Here is a 22,205-nt window from a genome sequence, read left to right as displayed (position 1 = left end):
AGTGGGAAGGCCCCTGGGACCTTGTCACTTGGGGGCATGGATACACTTGTGTTTCCACAGATACAGGACCACAGTGGGTGCCAGCAAGGTGTGTGCATCCTGATTTGTGGCAGAATATCCCACCACCTGTTCGGCCAGATCCTGAGGATAACAGCAACACAGGTTGATCACCTTGGCAGCATAGATCGAGCTACCTCCAACTAGAGAAAGCATCAAACACCGGTGACCAAGGAGGACTGTATTGCACTGTATATCCCTGTGATCAAGGGGTATTGGCTTGCATTGAGATGTACTGGAGTGCAAATGGCTATGAGTAACAGAAAAATGCAGGCGCCAATATGGTCCTTGTCAGTTTTGCTGAGCTTAGTGCCTGCTTGGCCTGTTAGTTAGCCGAGACCCAATGTGTGGCTTACCCTGGCCAATGCAACAGGGCAAGATACTCTGAGCTTAGCCACTGCTACTCCTGACAATCCTTCTCCTACCTGCCTTGTTAGCTTGCCGATTGATGACTGGCCAAAGCCTAGGACAGTTAGCAAGCTTTTACAATCACGCAATCACGCTGATGCTTGGGATCAATGGGTTTCATACCTTCCCCGTGCAACTCTTGAGCTGCAAGAAATAGAGCTTTTAGGATCTGTGAAAATAGGCCTTTGTGTTAAGTTTAATTACTCTGATCAGTCCAAAGTATGGGAAGTTTCTCCTCACCAACCCATATTTGCAAATTAAAGTGCCTGGTGCAATTATAGTTCACCACATATTTCACACTCTACTGCTGTTCCTCTAGCTTTGCCACCAGGGGTGTTTTTTATTTGCGGAGACTGAACATGGGCTGGGATTCCATCACACATCAAGGGAGGTCCTTGCAGCTTAGGATGATTCTCACTGTTAACACCTAACACATCTATGATTTTACAGCATAAACCACGGAGGGGAAAACATAGAATCCATGCGTTTGCCCCTGATTGTGATGACACCACCAAATTTTGGCCATCAGGTACTCGATGGGCTGTTTCCTTCCTTTCTCCACAAGTAACAGCTGCTAAAGCATTGGGACTGTTAAACAAGTTAGGATGTTGGTTATCTTGGCAAACTAACGCCACTTCGCTTGCTTTAGCCGGATTATTAACAGATGTTGGTTCAGTAAGGCACGCTACACTGCAAAATAGAGCTGCTATTGATACTCTGTTGCTAGCACATAGACATAGATGTGAAGATTTTGATGAAATGTGTTGCATGAATTTGTCTGATCATTCAAAATCTATTCATGCCCACATTAAGGAATTACAAACAAGTGTGTCAAAATTGTGTGAAGAATCAGAATCTGATTGGCTCAATAGTTTGTTTGGCAATTGGCAAATTGCAAGATGGGTCAAAAATCTGCTCAAAATCTGATACCTGATCCTATTGGTTATTTTTTTGCATCCTGCTCATGGTGCCATGTCTATTTGCCTTTTTTGCAAAGGGCCCTGCAAAAGTCAATAACCACTGCCTTTGTAATACAAAAACAAAGAGGGGGATCTGAGGAGACTGACAGCCAGACTGACAGTCTCACAGAGTCAGACCTGAAACCAGTCAGAATTTACCCGTGAGAATATTACAGTGAAATTCTGCAGCTTCAGTAAAACCCACAGAGAAGGCCAAGAAGATAATCAATAAGAGAAGATGTTCTGGACACAAAAGGAGGATGTTCTTGTTATGGGACATTGAGAGCGTACAAAAAAGAACTTGTGGATAATATGTAGCAACTATACTTTTGCTTGTATAGCTGATTGTTTTATGGGCTGAATGGTCACTGTTTGTTAGACAGCCTTGTCATTGTTTGCTAAGCAGCCAATCTTAAATTAGGCCACAGCCATTGTGAAGAGGTATAAGAATAGCAGTAGAGAAAATAAAGAATCTTTCTACCTTTCGACTATGGATTATGACTAGTGTGGCTTTTATGTCTGCCTTGACAACAGCCACACTATTTCATGGAAAGTATGTTAAAACTGAGGTTAGGGAATCCTGTTCTGCTTCCTTCTTGACTCGTGCTATACACCAGATGTCAAACATGGAAGCCTTGAGAACAGAAGCACAAAGGGAAACATGTCCAGGGGTGGAACAGCTCGGAAAACAAAGACCTGTGGTGGGCTATCAAAAAAAAAAATTTAAAAATCAAACCTACACTGGCAGCAAGGACTAACACACAGCTTGGGGCATCTGCTGCACATGTGGGCACTGCGTAAGGAGGTGTAACTGCACACAAGTCACAGCACGTGTCATGGGATAACTCAGCACCTTCCAGCACCACCATTACCTACCAAATTCATTCTACTGCACATGCAATCTGCTGATTGGGCTCTTTGTCTGGGCACCTGGGGAACTACAATCATTGAAACTCCAAAGCCCAGATGACCCCCTAGTTCTCAGTCACTGCAGACCTCACGGTGGTGCTCGGGTTGTATCTGACCTCACCTCCTGGACACTCCCCACCACCCCGCTCAAGAACCAGCTGGGAACTCACCAGCACCTCACTGTGGCTCACAGGGAGAAATGAAACCTATAACTTCACTTTTTAGCACATGGTTTGGAGGGATATATTCTGCATGGTTTACTGGACTTGAATACCAACCACAAACATCAGTGGATTATGAATGATTTTTTAAATTATCATGATTGTTATTCTGATTAACTACAGGAATTGCCTTTCTTGTCAGAATTTCATGTCTTATTTTTGCTAATTCTAATCCCTGCAGGACTGGTGGGATCAGCTATTTATAGTACAGAATGGATTGTAAAGACACTTTAGTGTTCCATTCCCACTGATTCCCCACTGGAATGAGGTGCTCAACTACTTCTCTTGTCCTGCTGTATCAGACTGGTCAAAAATGCACTGGGATATTAAGCAAAATCCAAATTTTCTTACTACACTACTATAGGATGCAGAAAGGTAGGAAAAAAGCTGTTACCATTCTACAAAAATTTCTTTTTCCTAACATGTTACTCTTTTAAAATTAGGAATTACTATTGCAGCTGATAGTACCTCTGGAACCAAAGTAAAAACAATATTTGAATTTCAAAGTCTCTTCTCCTCAGGAACCCCGAACCTGTAGTATTCTAAGGGTATTTTCACATAGACAACTGTCACAATAGAAATATGATATTCAACTTGTAAACCATTTAGGTTTTGAAATAAATATTAAAACAGTTGAGTAAAGACATCTCAACACCAAAACAAAACTCATTCAATGCAGAGGAATACTAGAGCTCAAACCTGCACTGAACTACTAAGCTGGACAAACCCTGCCTGGAACTTCACTACAAATAAGAGGCAAACAAGCCAAGCTGAATTAGATCCTATTTAACTGTGACCAACAATATCTGGCTTGAGACATGTTTTGTTAAATTAACTTGGATGATGAGTTCATTCATCTGCTCTGTAACAGGAAAAAGAAAAATGCAGCCGAATCAGCGGTGCTGGATGTGTGAAGAAAAAGGAGAAGCGTGGGGTTTGATACCTAAGGGATGGAAAACATTACACAGCAGCCCAAGTAGGTGCTGTGCTGGGGCTGACAATGTCTCAGCGGCACCTCATTAAAAACCAAACCACACCAAAGCTGCAGCACTTCACACTGCCAGCAGTGCACAAGGGAGCCGCAGGATGCAGTCACTTGGGTATGTTGTACCTGCTGGGGAATGCAGAGTTCAGTCTTCAGTCTGCTCCTGAGGTGCTTTGGGCTGCACAGGAGGCTGCTGACACTGTTTACTAGTATACACTTCCCTTTTGATTTTGACAAACAGAATTAAAAGGGGCACTTTATGAGTATTTTAACTAATTTACCTTTTTTCAAATTATTCTTCTCTCACCCTACACAGAAAGGGCACACAATTCTTTTTCTATACAGAAATGTGAAGAGCCTTCTGGTATATCCCACATAAATTTTCCTATTTTGAGAGATTTTCTGAAGATGAAAGTTTCTAGGGCAGGTCATAGGACATACTTCTAGGGCATCCAGGAAAGGCATTAAAAATCAAACAAATTAATGTATGCCCCATCCTCTATGTATCCGTGGGGCCAGAGTGAGGGGTGCACTTCATAAACAAAGCTAGTTACCAATTTTGCGTAATTTTTAACAACATAAATTAAAACCATTTGCCTTCTAGACTTTTAGTTTATCATAATTTCAGAGTACACAGCTGAGGGGAATTTTGGCCAGAACCTTATAAATACCATCACATGTACAGAGTGTACACCCTCCTCAATATATCATATAGATATATCTATATATGTTATCAATATCTCCATAAAATACAGCCTCTCTTATGAATAGCACCAAAAATAACAGACTGGAAGTAGCAGGATGTAGGCAGCACATAGCAGTAAATAATAACAGAAATCATGAGCTATAAACAGGAAATAAAGCACCATTGTGAAAAAAGGTCACTACTTACTTGAAGAACTGATCTACTCCCAGTTTTACGCCATCTTTAGTAAAACGCTGAGTAAAAGGTATAAGGCTTTCAACATGGCAAGGAACAGAGCCTGGCTGTAAATAATATCCTGGAGTCTTCATGGGCATTGTAACTTTGGGGGCATCTGAAGAAAGGAAACATTCCCCAGAAAGTATATTAACAGCTACTAACACACATCTTATCCTTTCCTTTTATTAAAAGGAAGCTAAATTACTGATAAAGCTCCACTTAGTAGGTATTGACCATCATGAACTAGAGACAGAACTTTGGAAGGAAACAGCACAGGAAGTACTTGCATAAGTTACAAAAGCATACAAGATCTCAATTTTAATTGAATCAGATGAGACAAATGCACAGTCAATTCAAGTTAAAGTCTCTTACCAGGAATAATACTGGAAAACGAAACACTTGAAACTCTCTGAAAAAGATAACCATCCTTGTCATAGCCTGTTATTTTAACAAAAAAAGCTTCATCTGGTGGAATGAAGTCAGAAATATTCCATAGTCCATAGGGCTTTCTATCAGGATAGTATTTCACAGGCAAGGTCTTAAGGAGTTCCCCTGTAATACTCAGAAGTTCCAGTCGGTCTACTCTAGCTGGAAGCAGGATCCCTGTGGTATTCAGCAGCACGAAGGTAGGAATCCCTAGAAAAACAAAACCACACTATTTTAAGTGCTAAAGAAAACAGATAATTAAAACATGAAAGATTAAATTCCATCTGCATGGCTCACTACCCCATGAATGCAGCATTCAGCTCCAGCTCTTACCTACTGAGTGGGGAAAGGCTAAATTGTGCTGAGCTGTGTTCTGCTTATTAGCTGTGAGTAGACCCAGCTGGGGAGAGTTTAAATTACTGATTTCCAAAAGGTGTTTCTGAAATAGCAGCTTCCTTATTAACTCCTCACCATGCCCCAGGGCTAAGGCCTTTTTCTGATGCTCCAAAAATAACAGAAACAGCACTGCAATTTTGAAGCATAGTTAAAAATATTTATATTTATGTCACACAGATACAAAGCCCCCCCAGGAACCAACCCACAGCATCCCCAGAGTTACCACAAAGCTCATCATAGAGCTCTACTCAATTTTGGAGGCTAGAAGCTATTTAACATGGACTAAAGTGGAAACAAACCTTGCACTGGCCTGCTGGATGCTTTTTTAAAGTCTAAGGTGGGCTTCCTGGAGAAGCCAGCTCGGAAGTCGATGGTGCTGAGCCCCGTGATGCGCACAGAGTGCCTCCCGCTGCTCGAGGTCTGCAAAACAGCCAGCACATGGAATCAGCAGTGCAGGGACCGCACAGAGTGTGAGCCAGCCACTGAGCTCAGGGACAGACTCCAGCATGGCTAACAGCAGCACACAGAAGAGCCTCATGGCTAAAGTTCTAAGGAAAAGCACCTTGAGTAAAGCTTTGCTTACACGTCCTGGGCCCTAAAATTGTCGTGTCAGCAAAGAGAGCCAGTTTGTCCTGGAAGTAAATCACAACACCAACAAATCAACAACTCCTTGCCACGTGCTAGTGCCTGCAAAGGCAGTGATCTGGCAGTTAGGACCTTACTGTTACAAATTCTACTAGAAAATGGTGAGTGAATCAGAACTCAACAGAAAAATCTGTGCATTAAAAGTGTTTCTCTTCCCCAGCCAAAGGCACAGCTGGAAAGCAGAGGGTGCACAGGTACCTCTCCCCTCTGGTCTGTACCTTTGTACCCTCACCTTGTCATTCTGCTTCAACCACCAAAAAACAAATCAGAACCACCCCCACCCATCCATCACCCTTGAACAGCCTGAGCTTCAGGGTCTGAAGAGTACAGCTGCTTTGGTCTTTCATCTTAAAGAAGATAAAGTAATTATAAGTTACTTCGTATGTTTCTATGCAGAGAAAGAAAGGTCAACTGCTACTTCCCAAAGGTGCAGAGGAACCCATGGCTTTTCCTCCTCACCTACTTCCACACTCTTCCAGTGTCTGGAAGGTTCCACTGAACTTTCCCTGGAGTTTTACCTGGTCCATTCTCAAATTCCTGCAGCCCTCTGGAAGAGAGGTTACTCCAGAGAACCCCTCTGCCACCGCTGCATGAGAGTATCAAATTAAACAGTTGTTTCTTATAACTTATAACAACCTTGGGACAGGCATTAGAGTATCAAATTAAACAGTTGTTTCTTATAACTAACAACCTTGGGACAGGCATCAGACACCATGACAAATCGATGCCTATCTGATTAAAACAACATATTTCCTTCTATTTGGTTAACCTTTCACTCCAGAAATAGCACCACTAAAGCCTTTTTTACATAAGCCAGCTGTTAACAATACAAAGAAATATTTAATTGTGCCAAACAACTCAAGGTATCAAGCCTTAATTGGCAGTTAAAATTTCATTAGACAAACTCAGTGATAAAGTTCTGTTTTTATAGCTTGGTGCATCTGTATAAGGAGCTTATGGTGTGAATAAAATTTTCACAAAGCTTAAGTCATAAAATCTTTGTGTTAAATAAGCCAAGCCAGTGACTAAAGCGAAGTAAACAATCCACAGAAAAATATACCGGGAAATCATTTCTCTTTATGAAGTACTCAGACCTTTGGATATTTGTGAGTTTTAAGGCCAAAATAACCTTATAAAATTTTACCATTTCCTAATATAAATAAATACATCTCTCACTGTCGTGTCTAGGATCTGGGGGTCTCTAGGCAAACACCAGGAATTAGCCTTATCACACAGGACTGCTTTCCAACTGTTATCTTTAAGTCTCTTCTCATTATTTCTAGTTGAACATGGATTACAGAGACTGTACATTAGTGTTTCCCCTCCCAGGCTGGATGAGTATCATCAAAAGAGCAAATATGGATTTGTGACAGATGCTTTCCTATCTTGCAAACAACATCAAAAAACTGCCCAAAATACAGGTATCATGAAGAAATGCATGACCTGGCTTGCTCATAAAAGTTAGATTAAAATATTTCAACTACATATTCAAGAGATGCTCTTCATTTTTAAATACATCAATTTGAATGTGTTATTCATGCTCTCCACAGAGCTGAAGACAGCATTATTCTGAGCTTAGAAAAAAAGCCAAAAAACCCTCCCAACCCCCCAAAAACTCTCAGGCCCTGCCTGCAGGAGCAGCCTGATGCCTTGGCAGGGCTGCTGTCCTGCTGCCAGGAGTGCATGCCACCAGTGGCAGCCTGGGCATGGGGGACTGTTGGCTCTCCTCCCCAGCAGTTCCTGCAGCCCAGCACTCAGGTGCTGGCCCACACCAGTGGCTCAGCTCACATCACACAGCCAGGAGCACACAGGGCTCTTCCTGCACTGTCCCTCTGGGCTGCAGGGCACTGCATGTTTGCTGCACTGATCCCTCACCCTAAAAGTCTCCAACAAGTGACAGAAGTGAATCCTAAGGCACTGACTGTAGGAAAAGGTCTCAGGACCCAGTGTGGCTCATGTTACCATATCCAGCAGGACCCAAACCTTTTTCTTTTTCATTTTTAACAGCCTACCAGGTTGTCTGTGTATTGGAGTTTTCAGCACTTTTGGTGATAGGATCATGGAATTGGAAGGAACATTAAAAGGTCACCCAGTGCCAACCCCTGCCATGGGCAGGGACACCTTCCACTAGCCCAGGTTGCTCCAAGCCCTGTCCAGCCTGGCCTTGGACACTTCAGGGGCAGCCACAGCTTCTCTGGGCACCCTGTGCCAGGGCCTCCCCACCCTCACAGGGAACAATTCCTTCCCAAGAGCCCCATCCAGCCCTGCCCTCTGGCAGTTTAATACCTTTCCCTCTTGTCCCATCACTATCTGCCCATATAAAAAGTCCCTGTCCCTCTTTTTGATAAGCCCCCCGTCCTAGGCAGACATTCAAACAATTCTCCCCTGAGCTGCTGAGCTCAACATGCTTTTGTAGCTGCAGTTCTGCAGCAGGATCAACAGCTTCCCCCAGGGATGTATGTGAATTAATGATCCTTTTCAAAACACCTCTGTGCTTAGGGTAGGGACAATGCACAGCAGGATCCATTCAGCACTGCCTATAAAGTGCCTCACCCGGGTGCCTTCCCCTCCAAAAATGACTGTAGAGTATTTACACTGCTACCATAGAACAGTTCAGTCAGAAGGGATCCACACCAGTAGGCTTGTTTCCACATCTATTTAGGAAAGCTGAGATCATACAGCTTTACCTACATAAAGAGGTATACAACAATATTAAATACAAGATCACAGGACATTTACTGTAACACAGTAAAACAGCTGTGAGTATCTATGATAAATAACACAGTAAATCATTATACAACCCCCTTATATGCTACAGGACAATCATACATGGGTTCTGCAATAACTTTACCTTGATTGTCCATGTTCCAGGCTCTGGATCTTTGACATTTACTACCTTCGCAGAGTTGTGGATATTTAGCAATTCGTTCAGTCCTGATCCCTTACTGAGCTGCTTGCCTGAAAAAACAGAAACAGGAAGTAAATACAGGATGGAGTAAACACAGTATTGCTTAAAAAAACCAGAGAGTAAATCCAATGTTGTTGTTTTGTACCAATGTATTTCTGATACTTGACTTACTACTTAGCAGTCAATGACATTTACAACTGCCAAAATTCTCTATAATTCTTTGACAGAATACTGAAAACTTTCATTTATATGTGGGCGGTTGTGTGCAGGAATTGGGTCTCTAGAGAGGGATTTTGCGTCCTCAAGGCTGACCCTGAAGAACCATCAGCCCTAAAACTCAGCTGGCTCTTTCACAGCACTAACGGGAAAGAGGAAGTGGAGACTGGGCTGTCCCAGTGCCCATTTTCAAAACCTATTAGACGTGCCTTGAGTAATTGCAGTGAAACCCCGTGGATTTAGATGCATGGAGCTGATCTATGAGAAAGGGGTCACAGCTTCAGCAAAGCCTGACACTTGCACCCAGGACTGTGTGTTGGCATGGCCGGAATACAGACACTGAGCAAATCTCTTTCCTGTAAACAAGAATGCCTCAGTGCAGGACAGACCAGACCACATAGCAGGGAACCCATCCTGGGCATAAAATATTTCCAAGATATTAAAACTTAAGCTACATCCTCAGGCAAAAGGCATTCAGAGAATACAAAATATGATTTGAATTTATTTCTGGAGTGCTGTTCCAAGTTCCTAAGGCATCAACATAGTAATAGACAATAGATTTGTTTAAAATAGCTTCAATTACAAATTAGCTCCAAACCTGTCATGGCATTTCCCATCACACACTGCTCAGCTGGAGATGGGCAGAGGAGACAGGTTTGGTTCTGAATGTTCTCACAGCTCAAAAAAGCCAGACCATGGTTGAACTCTCCTCACATAAAACCATCGTGTACAACCCTTAAATGATGGTTCAGGGAATACATAAAGAGATGAAAGGCAAAAGTGCCCAGCAATTCGGGATGCAAGGACAAACAGTAACAAAGAAGATGGAGGTGAGATGAAGTGGACAGAATAAGGAAGTTTTCCAGCGTCCTCCAAGTGAAAAAAAAACATAGAATATTGGGGGAAAAAATGAAATATCAGAAGAGATTTTTCCTTCTCGTTTTTCACTATCACAAAAGAAAGTATAAAGTACTTCACCTAAAGGATTATGAATCTCAATTGCTGGTGAAGGACCACTCAAGGACACGGTAACTTCCTTCAGACTGGGATCAAAAGGGATCTGCCAAGTATTTACAGCCATGGACAGATGGTCTGTAGACAAGAGATGCACTTTGGAGGCTTGAACTGCTTCTTCAACCCATTTTAACACCTAGAAGAGAAAAGAACAGTTGTTACTATACTGTCAGCAGTACTGGCTGTTGAAACAGTTTCTGATAAAATGCTTGTCTCTACGGTAGAGATTCCGTATTAATTTATTTTTAAAATGTGAATACTTAAAGGAAATGAAATTTTGACAGAAGACACTGGCAAAGCCATGGTCAGCATGGTGTTTAAAGGAGTACACTAGCACACCTGGATACATCTCTACACAACAACCACAGGTCCTTTAAAAAGGAATTAGGGATACAAACCTATGGACATTTCTAGTCATCAAGTTTGAGTTGCATGAAGCAACAAGGAAAATTTCCTCATCCAGATGTACCAAGTAATTGCTATCTGTGGACTTTTCCAGGGTTTTTTTCCCCTAAAACACCTAATACAAATTACTGTTAGGCACAGCACAGAGGTGGGACTAGAGGGGAACACGGCTTTGGAAGGTATGTCCCTGCAGGACATGGAGGCTCCCACGCCAGGGACAGGACAGCAGCCCATGGGAGAGACCACAGTGAAGGAGAGGAAAGGTGTGAGGAGGAAGAGCAGCCAAGAGAAACCCTTGTGTACTGACCACAATTCCTGGTGGCACTGGAGAAGGGAGGAGGAACTGGGGGAGAAGTTGAGGTGGGCGAGTGGAGGCAAAGGTGTTCCTACTTGTCTTTGCTTCCCACTGCCTGAAGGAATAATTAAATATCTATTTTAATTGGCAACAAATTAATTTCCCTTAAGTCAACTTAGTCTTGCCCTCAACAACAACTGGTGATTTCCCTGTTTTTATCTCAACCCAGAAGCTTCCTCAACCCATTCCTCCTCTGCATGGGGTAAGTGGCTGAGAGGGAGCTCGACAATCAGCCAAGAGAAACCCACCACAACCAATCCAACCTCCCCAGAAACATACCTGGTTTGTCAAACTATATGATTTTGCATCACCTCTGTACATCACAGAGCTGCAGCATATTTTTTAAATCCTACTGAAGCAATATTGGCTTTGTATAACACTGTGAATGTGACTCTCAGTAATACTGAACCGTGATCTTAAGTTGCAGTTGACTACGGTGGCATTGAAGAAACATCTTGTAAAGGAGAACCATCTTCTGATTATGTCAGTTCAAAACTTGGAAACCAACAATAAACTAACCTGGATGTGTTACCCATCAGTACTGGGGGTCTCTGGGGCAAGTCCTTCAACCTAGGACCCAATTCAACACACTGCTCAAAAGAACCTCATTCCCCTGGTTCATTGGGCATAACTTACCTTGAAAAATGGAAATATGCTATAGGTTTGTGTGTGAGATGACTTTGTGATAGAAACTAGATTCCAGTGTACTTGTTCTCATACGTTACAGTATTAATGCCCAGCAACCTTTGTGCTAAGATGAAATAAGTTTAAATAAGTGAAGGGTGTCATTGAAAACACATTTGAAATGGTGGAGGCAGGTTTTCATCAATGATTCCCCCTCCACTCTAAGGAATGCCCCACCTGAGTCGTGCTGAGTGCCCCCAGCACAGGGTGAGACTGCACTGACCAGGTGTCCCCTCCCCAAGGGTGTGCATGAGTGAGGTGCTTGGGCGTGTTTGCAAAAGAACATACCCAAAAAATCACAGTAAAATTGCCTGTGCTGCTCAAAGCCCTGCAGTAACGTGGCCCAAGAGAGAACTGGGGTTTGTGCAACAGCTGGTGACACCAGCTAGGGAGCAACTTGTGTTTGCTTTAGACAAGCCTGGAACAGGAATCACAAGGCTTCAAAAAGATCCAACTCATTTAGGTTCTACTTTACAAATTACACATCTGGGTCCAAATATGCTTCCAAAGGAATTTCAATGTTCTACTCAGAGTGAGATGAGCATGACACTTTTTTGTATGACGTATATGGCAAAGTTCCCATTTAATTCTAGGATCTCACCTCCACAGGTAAGTTTTTAAATGGATTGTAAAATTCAATGAACCCATAGGAACTTCAGTTTCTGAGTTTTTCAAGATCAAAACTGAAAATGGAAGGAACAGAGTGACCCAGCTGTCTGCAGTCTGGCAGCAGCTTGCTTGTGTAAGTTCAATAGGCAATTCTGGGAGATCCATTTCCCAACCCTGTCATTCCAAAGAGGTTTGCAATACTGCTGTAACACTGGTTTGGAAGCAGGTTTTTTCTCCTCTGGGACCTTTACAGAAAGCCCCCCAAACAACAGCAGCTTTTGTTGTTCTGCCAAAATGTGACGTGACGAATATTATTAGAGGGGGAAGGGCAAATACAGCAATGATTTATAACATTTCCCCGGAAAATTTGCTCTTGCAACCTGCCCTGCTGTCAGGTCATTTCTTGGAATGCATACTGAAACCTGGAAAATCTGTGGAGCATGGTCTCTATTCCCATTTGTTTATTCTGGGACTCAAGAATATTTCTCAAGCAGTCAAAGCAACAGGATTTCAGGTTAACTGTTTCATTGCTTGAGTAAATTTGGGTTCATACTTATACCCAAAGAGGAAAAATATTCTAGTAATGTTTTTAAATGCACATCAAAAAATGTAACTGAGACAGTGCATGAGAAAATAATACTGTAAAAATAAAACATAAATTATATATGTAACTATAACATGTATGAAAACCACACGACTGAAGTTCTGGTGTTGGATCTCAAGCTCTTCAAAGTTAGGAACCACAAGAACTAAGCCTGCCTGCTTTCAACTGCCTTTCAAAAGCCTTTCTGCAGTTGCTTTATGACAGACCTTAGATACATGATCATGGTTTATTTTTTCCAGAGATTCCAAATTCCATAGAAACCAGAGAAAGACCAGCTGTAACTATTTGTTTTTCCCTGCTTTGTTTGGCATTCACTATACATTATGTATCTTCAGAACAGAAGCATTCAGCTGCCTTTCCCATGAAACCACTCCTCCTTTTTCTATGAAAATGGATAATGCCTGCCTGGGACGAGGGAGAACAGAAGGCAAGAGACAGGGATGTGCAAGAAACCTTCATTTTAATCTGCAATTTTGAACTTTTGACTTTGTCACCTGCATTGTATCCTTGAAAAGGCGTGAAGGGGCCTTTTACATCTTTAACTGAGCGAAACAAGATTTCAAATTGCTTTCTCTGCAGCATCATCCAAATACACACTGGTCACACACAGCAGGGACCTGTAACACCAACCTGAGCTGTGCTGGCGTAACCCTTGGGTTGCCATCCCCTGGGAGGACTAAGAGCCAGCAGAAATGGGATGCTCTCCAGTGGGTTTTAGGGACCTCTGTTCACAGCAGAGCACTCCTGAGTGAACACCACCAGACGCTTTCCCTGTGATCTTACAGACAATACCCTTCAGCACCTTCCCCACAACAACCCCTTTTGCACCATCCCCTCTAAATGTTCTGCCACCAGTCTTGTCTTCAGTCCCCCCTCAATGTCGTCTCATCCACTGCATCGCGTTCATTCACAGGCTTCTCACCCAATCCCAAACTCTCTTTTTTTCCCCATATAGGTTCATCCAGCTTTCAAGTCACTCAACAATACCCCCTTCTTCCATCAAAGTCAAAGCTGTGCCTCTACATCATTCTCAGTTCTCCTCCCATCAATGTTCTGTACACGGAAGATCCAATTCTACTTATTTTAAAAATCAGGAAGAAAGATGTATTTTTAAGGAGTCTAAGGATAATTTTCCCTTCTTACAGAAAGGTCAGAATAAGAAAAATCAAGTGCTCCAACACTAAAAGAAATGGAAAAAGACCACTCACCAGCTCAGTCCTCGTGAACTCCCAGCTCTATCCACACTGATCAGTCCAGTTCATCAGACACAGGAATGACTCATTTTTGCCACAATCAATCAAAATGACCTGGAGACATAACCTGAACTGCCAGTGACTAATAAATCTCCACTATTTTCCACAGCACCACATTCACACTCTGCTGATCATCACAGTTCATCTCAACACCCACTCTGGCATCAGTACAAACCTGTGGGCATCACAACCCCTTAGAGGAATTTCCTTACAGTAGGGTAATTAGGTGTGGTGTAATGTAACTTCAGTTCAAGTCAAAATTAGTACCTTCTGGAAATTGGACACAGTTATGAAAATAGAGAATCTGCTCCTAACAGGGAATTTAACTCATGTTTGATACATATTCTCAATGCCATGAGAATAGAACCTGAGGGAGCAGCTGGAGCTGGGTCAGGGAGGGTCAGGCTAGAGATCAAGGAAAAGGTTCTTCCCCCAGAGGGTGCTGGGGCACTGACCAGGCTCCCCAGGGAATGGGCACGGCCCCAAGGCTGCCAGAGCTCCAGGAGTGTTTGGACACCGCTCCCAGGGATGCACAGGGTGGGACTGTTGGGGTGCCTGTGCAGGGCCAGGGGTTGGACTCAATCCTTGCAGCTCCCCTCCAGCTCAGGATATTCTGTGATTCATTTAAATTTCAAGCAATTGTTGCAAATTAAGCCCTGAGTCTACAAAAGCAACCAGAGAAATCTCACCCTAAAGAAACACATTTCAAAACCAGGACTTCAGTGCTTTGATAAAGCACTTTGATAAAGGCTTTCCAAGACACTGGGGACAAAGTTTCAGAATATTACAACCTTATAATGGTTTGTGTTGGAAGGTACATTAAAACCCATCTTGTCTCACACCCCTGCCATAGGCAGGAACACCTTCACTAGTCCAGGTTGTTCAGAGCCCCAACACAGGCCTTGAACACTCCCAGAGATGGGGCCTTGATACCCTAACTACATAAATGCTCTCATTTATCTAATGCACAGTAATCACAGTGAGTTTGTAAAAATAGGACCTTCACCCCAGACTCTTAGATGAGCTACCTTCAGCAGGTAAGTGGAGATACTTATGCATTTCATGCTTTGCTGGACTGAACCCAACACAACTTTGTCAAGCACCAATAATTTTGTGCAAGTTAATTGTAGTATTTGAAATCAGAAGATGTTTTTCACAAGTAAAAAAAAAGGCACGAAATTTTCAGTGTTGCCCGTACACAAGCACTGGATGTGTATCAAGTACTGTTTTGCTGTGTTTCCTTATATCTAGCTTAGAATATTGCTTCATTCTGCACTTAATGCTCAAAGGGCAAGAACAAGAGGTATAGTTTGAAACTTTATACACTAAAAATAGCTTTGTTTGGGTTTTTGGGGGGTAGAATAATCAAAATGTTTTAACAAAACAAGCCATTGATTTGGCAGGGTACTCGGCAGGGACTTTGTAGCTGTTCCCTAATCCCCAATCCAGCACTGGCTGTCTCTGGGCCCACAACGGTGAGTGTGCTTCAGCATTTATAAACTGCATTCTTTACACATCATCGACTCCTCAGAGAAAAAGGAGGGCAAGTGTGATTGTTTGATTGCTGCTGAATCCTGCCTGAGGGCTATCCCATAAACAGCTGATCAGATCTCTTCGAGATGTCCTGTTTGTTGGCATCCACCCACTGGTGGATGTGCTTCTTGGAATCAATGCTGATCCAGAACTGAAACCGCAGAGAAGTTTTATTGGGGATGGCAGCAATTTGGTCAACTCATTTTCATAGTCACTTGGCCCAGACACAGATTTATGTAAGGTCAATAATCACTAAAATTGCAGAGTCTTTTGGGTTCGGTTTTAACACAAACTGTTCAGCAGTTATTGTGGAAGACTTCTGAAAGTGATTTAGGGTTTGGTTTTTTTCCACCTTAGGCAATCTCTCACACTGCTTAAGCATCTCTTTCCAGTGGCCACAGGCTGTATTTTTCCCTCCCTCTCAGAAAAACCCTGCAAAATTATCACCTACTGATTTCACCCTCGGCTCTTGTGCAGAGGTGAGGCCCTGGTACAGACTGACCAGAGAGGCTGTGGCTTCCCCATCCCTGGAAGTGTCCAAGGCCAGGTTGGACAGGGCTTGGAGCAACCTGGGATAGTGGAATGTGCCCCTGCCCATGGCAGGGGATGGGGAATGAGATGATCTTCAAGATATCTTGCAACCCAGGAGTCATTTTATGACTCTACAATTTTAGGATTATTTACTCAAAAGAAATGTTGAGATAAAGCTGGGAGGGGGTGAAAGTGGCTACTGAAACCCCCTGCTTAAAACCTTACCCAAAATTCCAAGACAGTCTATCCTTTCTGGCAGAAGATGGCGTTCTTAGAAACAGGGAAGTGCCAAGTTCAGAAAGCAGCAGCAGGCAGCCAGGAGAGCAGCTTGTGCCAGCTCCACTCCAGAACATGGTGCTGCCTAGAACCTACAAATGGTTTTATTTGCTCACTTCTACCTCCCAAAGGCAGGAGAAAACAAAATCACAACAATCAAACCAAAACTTTATCCTAAAACTCCCTCCTGGCAAAGAGCATTTCCCACTGGCAGTATCAGAGGGTCACAGAATGGGTTGGGTTGGAAGGGCCCTTAAAGACCATCTCATTTCATGATGATCCCTTCTGTACAAAGGGGTTTCATGGAGTGTCACAGAGAAGTTTTACCCTTCATACATAATAGAAAAATGCAAGCCAGGATCTGCACAGAACAAGCAGGTAATTTCTCTTCCTCCAAATTTTAACCCAACTTTTGGAGGATAAATCTTCTGGGAAGTTTCTCCTTTTGACCACCTTCACATCACTGGCAACAGCTTCTATCATTCCCAATGAGAACTTCAATTTTTATAAGCAACAGCTGTAGAAAAATGCAATTTATGTCCAACATTTATCATTGTCCAAATTTTAGGACAGAAAGAAGGAACAAACTAGAGTAAATTTTTATTTTAAAACCTCAGCTAGTTATTGCTATACTGGGGATTCAAAGGGGAATGTTTACAACATTTATAAACAACTCCAGCTCTCCAGATAAATACCATGTGATTTCACCTCTCTCCAAACTGTTTTCTCACGCACTTCTGCAGTTTCATTTCTGTCTGAGACTCACCGGCATTCCCAAAGGAAATAGTCGTTCATGGCTGTGGGCGAGGAGCCACAGCTACCAGGAGGGCAGCAGAAGTGGCAAAAGTATTGCAATGATAACCTCAATTAAAAAGTTACTTCCATGACTCTGTGAACAATGGAAACCTGAGAGTTCACACTATCTATCCTATGTGGGGAACATTTTTGTCCAGGCTAAGTAGCAGCTCACCAAACGCTCATTTAAAGCTGATACTGGGCTCTTGTTCTGAGCAGAAAGGCCACAGGGCTACGCAGAGCCCAGAACTGCTCTTTTTTTAAAAGCTCTTCTCCTGGAAGCCTTCTGGCACAGGCAGAGGGAAGCTGGGGAGGTTCTGGTGAGATGCGGCCCTTCACACTTCCCTAATGTCAACAAAAGTCACAGAATTGCATCCTGATATAGAAGATGGAGAAAGGAAGGGAGGGAAAGCTGGAACAGAGTCCACATACTAAAAGCAGAACATTTAGAAGTTCCCCCTTCTGCTCCCTAACCCACCATCAGGTCCCTTTAAAGATTTAGAGTATAACTCTTGCCTTGTTTTCTTTATCTACTGCAAAACTCAAGCAAAGTTACCTCATTAACTTGTTTTTTGTCCAAGTGAAAAACTTGACCAGAACTTGTTGAGGCAATTTCTTCATAGACCTTGTAACCAATATGATCCCTGTCATCACAGTCTCCAGTCAGCACAAATACCACCTGGATTAAAGAAAAATCAGTAAATCATTGGGCACATGTGCACAGGTGAGGAAAGCATTGCCAAGGCAGCATTAAGGCAAGACAACAGAAGAATGCGTCTCTTGGGATGGGTTTGTTACTTTGCATGGATAGAGTCATTGCACTCAGTACTGACGGAAAAATCTAAGCAGAAGAAAAGGAACAGACAAAAATCCCTTTAAAAATCAATCAGCCCTGTTATTTACACAATACTTCTTTTAGAACAACATTAAAAAATCTACATAAGTGATAAGCTGGCCAAAACCACATCTACTGGTAGAAGATTCAGTTGCATTATTTAATTCACAATAATAAAAGGAATATTCCACTCAGTTTTTCCTTAACCAGATCAGTTAACTCTACAAAAATTTTAAAAATCCTTAGAATGCAGTATTATGGTCCCTTCTGTAAAAAGACTTCACCGAGTGTCACACAGGAGAATTCTATCCTTTGTCATTGAGCAAAGCAGAGCATTAAACACACAACCCAGCTGGGAAATGCAAATCCCCTCGTTACCTGTGACTGTTTCTGTTGGATGAGTTGAAGCACTTCATGGGTCAGTCTGTAATCCTTGGATCGGGCATCAGTAAATACATAGATGAAAGAGCCAGGCAGGGAAATTTCTAGAGCAATCTTTATTGCCCCAATGCTCATCTCTGGACAGTCTCCACCACCCTATTCACAAGTAGAAAGAAAACATAACTTTTTTTTTTTTTTTTTCGGAAGAAAAAAAACCAAATAAGTTACTTTCTTTTGGGACCTTCAAGACAGATGCTTCCTCAGCCTCTGATCATTTATTCACCTTTTCCACCCTAAGGATTTTATGGTTTCTGCAGAGTATTGTCACACACTCACAAGCAGCAACTGCAACAATTCCAAAGAGAAAATAAAGTGAAAGGAAGAGCCCTGACGTTGGCTGGTGTCATGCTCACTCTCATCCATGTTGTGCTCAGCTCCAGCTCTTGTGACAGCCCCGTTTCCCACACTCACATGCTCTGTTCCTGGCTGACAACTCCTCTGCTCTGGTAGCACACAGCAGTCACGGGAGGTCAGGGGCACAGACAGATGGGAAATGATCCCAGGCAGGCAGTGCCGAGCTCCAGGAGCATCTCTGGACACCAGAGCAGCAAAATCCTGTCCTGGACTCCACCCTGGGACAGGGAGCTCAGCAGAGGGCACAGGTGCTGTGCTCCCACAGCTCTGCATTGCAGCAGCTGCAGAGCTGGAGGTTTTTCAGAACCTGTGTTCAATCAAAATGCTTCCAAGTATGATTTTATCTTTAGAGGAAGGGATTAGTTCCTCTCCCTAAATTAAGAATTCAGGAGAAATACTGTTTAAATAAAAGCTCACTAACTTACATAAAAATTAACTTGGCATATTGAAGACAGAACTCTCCAAAGAGCTGATACAAACTGTAAAACCTGCCCCATCATCTACAACAGATCTCTGCACATTCAATATTAAATATAAAATTTATTTCTTTTATTTTTACAATCAACATGCCTTCACACATATGTATATACAAATCTACACATGCTGAGAAAGAAGAAGGCAAAAAGAGAGCAGTCCTTCATACTCAAGAATTATGTTTGTCCTCAGTGAAATGTTCATGTTGGGAACAAATTTAATCTATCAGTATCCTTAATCCAATTTCAAAGCAAGAATATCAATAAGTTTCTCACCTATGCTAAAGAACAAGCACATGGTCACTGTTCTTTCTGTAAGTCATATAAGAACCATTGTTCTTTTCCAAAGTCAGTTCTCCTAAATGTAGCCTTACTTTTATGGGAAAAGCAGGTGGTAGACTCCAGACAGCCTAAAATGCAAGAGAGAACTCTCCAAGAAGATTTTTGACACACAGAACTTTATCTTGGCAATGTCTATACAGTCCAGTGGGACACATCAGTATATCCAAGTTCTTTCAGCAGAAGACTCTTCCACATAAAGCTTTAATTTGTGGGCAAAGTCAAAATAATAGCTAATTTCTACAGACACCTACTTGGAACAGGAAAATTTCTATTCCCACTTCAAGTCTACTTGATTATCATCTCATAATATTCTATATGGCAGCATCTGTTTTCTGCATAGAACATGAAAAGCACTACTGATCTAAATGGTTGTTCTGAGAACAAGCATGGACTTTTTTATTCCCATAATGTAGAATAATACTCTTAAAAGGCAGCTGGTAGAACAACAAAACATCATCATCATGAAATGGTTTGGATTGGAAGGACCTTAAAGTTCATCCAGTGCCAACCTCTGCCATGGGCAGGGACACCTTCCACCTTGGCCTTGGACACTTCCAGGGATCGGGGGCCAGCCACAGCTTCTCTGGGCACCCTGTGCCAGGGCCTCCCCCCCCCTCACAGGCAGAATTGCTTCCTAACATTTAACATTTAGTATTGCCTTTACTCAAAGAAAAAAAGTAGAAAAATTTCCATTCAGTATTTCCTACCTTCCTCTCCAAATTGAAATTAAATACAACTACCTAGTTGGTAGCTGGAAAAGCTGAGGTGAGTCAAGCTCAGGAAGCTTCATTTTCCCTCCAGTTTAAACAGGCCCACAGAAACACACAAAAAAATCTCCTTAACAAAAAAAAAAAAAAAAAAAAAAAAAAAAAAAAAAAAAAAAAAAAAAAAAAAAAAAAGACATTAAGGAGCCATTGCTGCCCAAGTCCACGTTCTTATCACGCTGTCCACAAGAATGATTCACAGTTAATTACTGATGAAATATAGGTGATACCTCCTAAGCTGATCCTGTATCCAAGCAGTATGTCCTTTATCACTCTGAATGTAAAAAGAACAGGGCCCAGTTTCTGCAGTGAAATGTACACAGTCCAATTTCTACCCGATGTCAAATGCCAGCCAAGTGACCCTCCAACTATTCTATGACATGAATGGAAAACAAGAGCTGGGCTTACCCTGACATTTAGGGAGGGCAAGTTGAGCATATTTTGATATAATATGTTTTATATGTCAGACGCTTTGAAATAATTTCTCTTCACCTTCATTTTAGCTTTATTCATTAATGAGCGTATTTAGTCCTTTCTCAACATGAACCCAGCTCAAAAGCTCCTCTACCTCCACAACATTCACTCTTGCATCTTTTCTCAGTCTTTTTGGAAAAATACTGGTAACAAACCTGTAGAAAGTGTTCACGTTTTCTCTACTGCAAGATGACCTATTGGTCCTGTTCTAATCATTTTTTGATTTCTATTTTGGCCCTTCACCAATACAATGGATGAATACAAGTCAGTGTCAGCCTTCATACAGCAGAATGAGCACATCTTGAAAGTAATTATGAAATATGCGATCAGCCAGCATTAAAGAAAGAAATCTAAAATTCACTAGACAGAAACTTTTAATTGATTAGAAATGAAGAGTTTGAAATTCCCAAAAGCTTCACCTAAATCACCCACCTTTTAGAAACAGCTGCAATTACCGTCCAGTATAACTATGGAGGAAACAAAACATGAAAACTGGATGGAGTTTTGAAGTTTAAATTTCCCCATGAAGGAGAAAACTGCAATAGCTATTGTTTTCTCTTGATTTCAAACCTTCTGCCAACTTTTAAAGTAATCTTCAAGCAATCTGTTCTTACATGGATTACACCATGTGCCAGTTTCTGAGGGAGAGCCTGTCTGGCACTACTGACTCCAGCAAGGTTCACCACAGGTCAGAAGCATTTTCCTTGGTTAAAGATAAGATAATAGCAACACATGTTCTGTCAGTAAGGATAACTCCATTCCCACACCTCCCCCTTTCTTTACATTACCTGAGGGAGCAGCTGGAGCTGGGTCAGGGAGGGTCAGGCTGGAGATCAGGGAAAGGTTCTTCCCCCAGAGGGTGCTGGGGCACTGCCCAGGCTCCCCAGGGAATGGGCACGGCCCCGAGGCTGCCAGAGCTCCAGGAGCGTTTGGACACCGCTCCCAGGGATGCACAGGGTGGGATTGTTGGGGTGCCTATGCAGGGCCAGGGGCTGGGCTGGATGGTCCCTGTGGGTCCCTTCCAGCTCAGGATATTCTGTGATTCTAAGAAGCCTTTGAATCAGTAAGTGCCAAGTAATGCACGGCAGGGAAGGCAGTGCCTATGGAAAACCTGACGGGTCTTACAGTCCTCTTGTTTGAATGGTGTTCATGGAATATAATTTCCAGAACACAGTAAAAGTCCATAAAAGTGTCTGTGGACAAGTGGCAGGACTAATGAAAATGCCAACTAAATGTTAACATTACCTAACTATTCCTTCTTGTGTCATCGAACCGTGTCTCCACACGATGTAAACTAAAACAATGGAATGAAGCATAATCCCAAATTAGAATGAGCAGGAAGATGACAGTTTGTGCAGGCAAAATGACAGAGGTAAGTGATCTACCTCCTCATGAATGCTTGCAGCAGGAA

The 22,205-nt window shown here is 42.4% G+C and overlaps 1 protein-coding gene across 1 annotated transcript in view; it reads right to left on the bottom strand.

Moving 5' to 3' along the window:
• The window catches only part of HMCN1 (hemicentin 1), a 185,525-nt gene that overhangs the window by 131,992 nt on the left and 31,328 nt on the right, over positions 1-22,205 (bottom strand). The window contains 7 exon segments of the mRNA XM_017736452.1: positions 4,432-4,576; positions 4,834-5,097; positions 5,583-5,703; positions 8,780-8,886; positions 10,031-10,202; positions 17,668-17,790; positions 18,325-18,483. Of these exon segments, the coding sequence (XP_017591941.1) occupies positions 4,432-4,576; positions 4,834-5,097; positions 5,583-5,703; positions 8,780-8,886; positions 10,031-10,202; positions 17,668-17,790; positions 18,325-18,483 (1,091 nt within the window).

This window comes from Corvus brachyrhynchos, unplaced genomic scaffold (genome assembly GCF_000691975.1).
Source record: "Corvus brachyrhynchos isolate BGI_N302 unplaced genomic scaffold, ASM69197v1 scaffold155, whole genome shotgun sequence".
Taxonomy (NCBI): Eukaryota; Metazoa; Chordata; class Aves; order Passeriformes; family Corvidae; genus Corvus; species Corvus brachyrhynchos.
The sequence above is the reverse complement of the archived record's forward strand: the minus strand, read 5'-3'. Positions and strand labels throughout refer to the sequence as shown.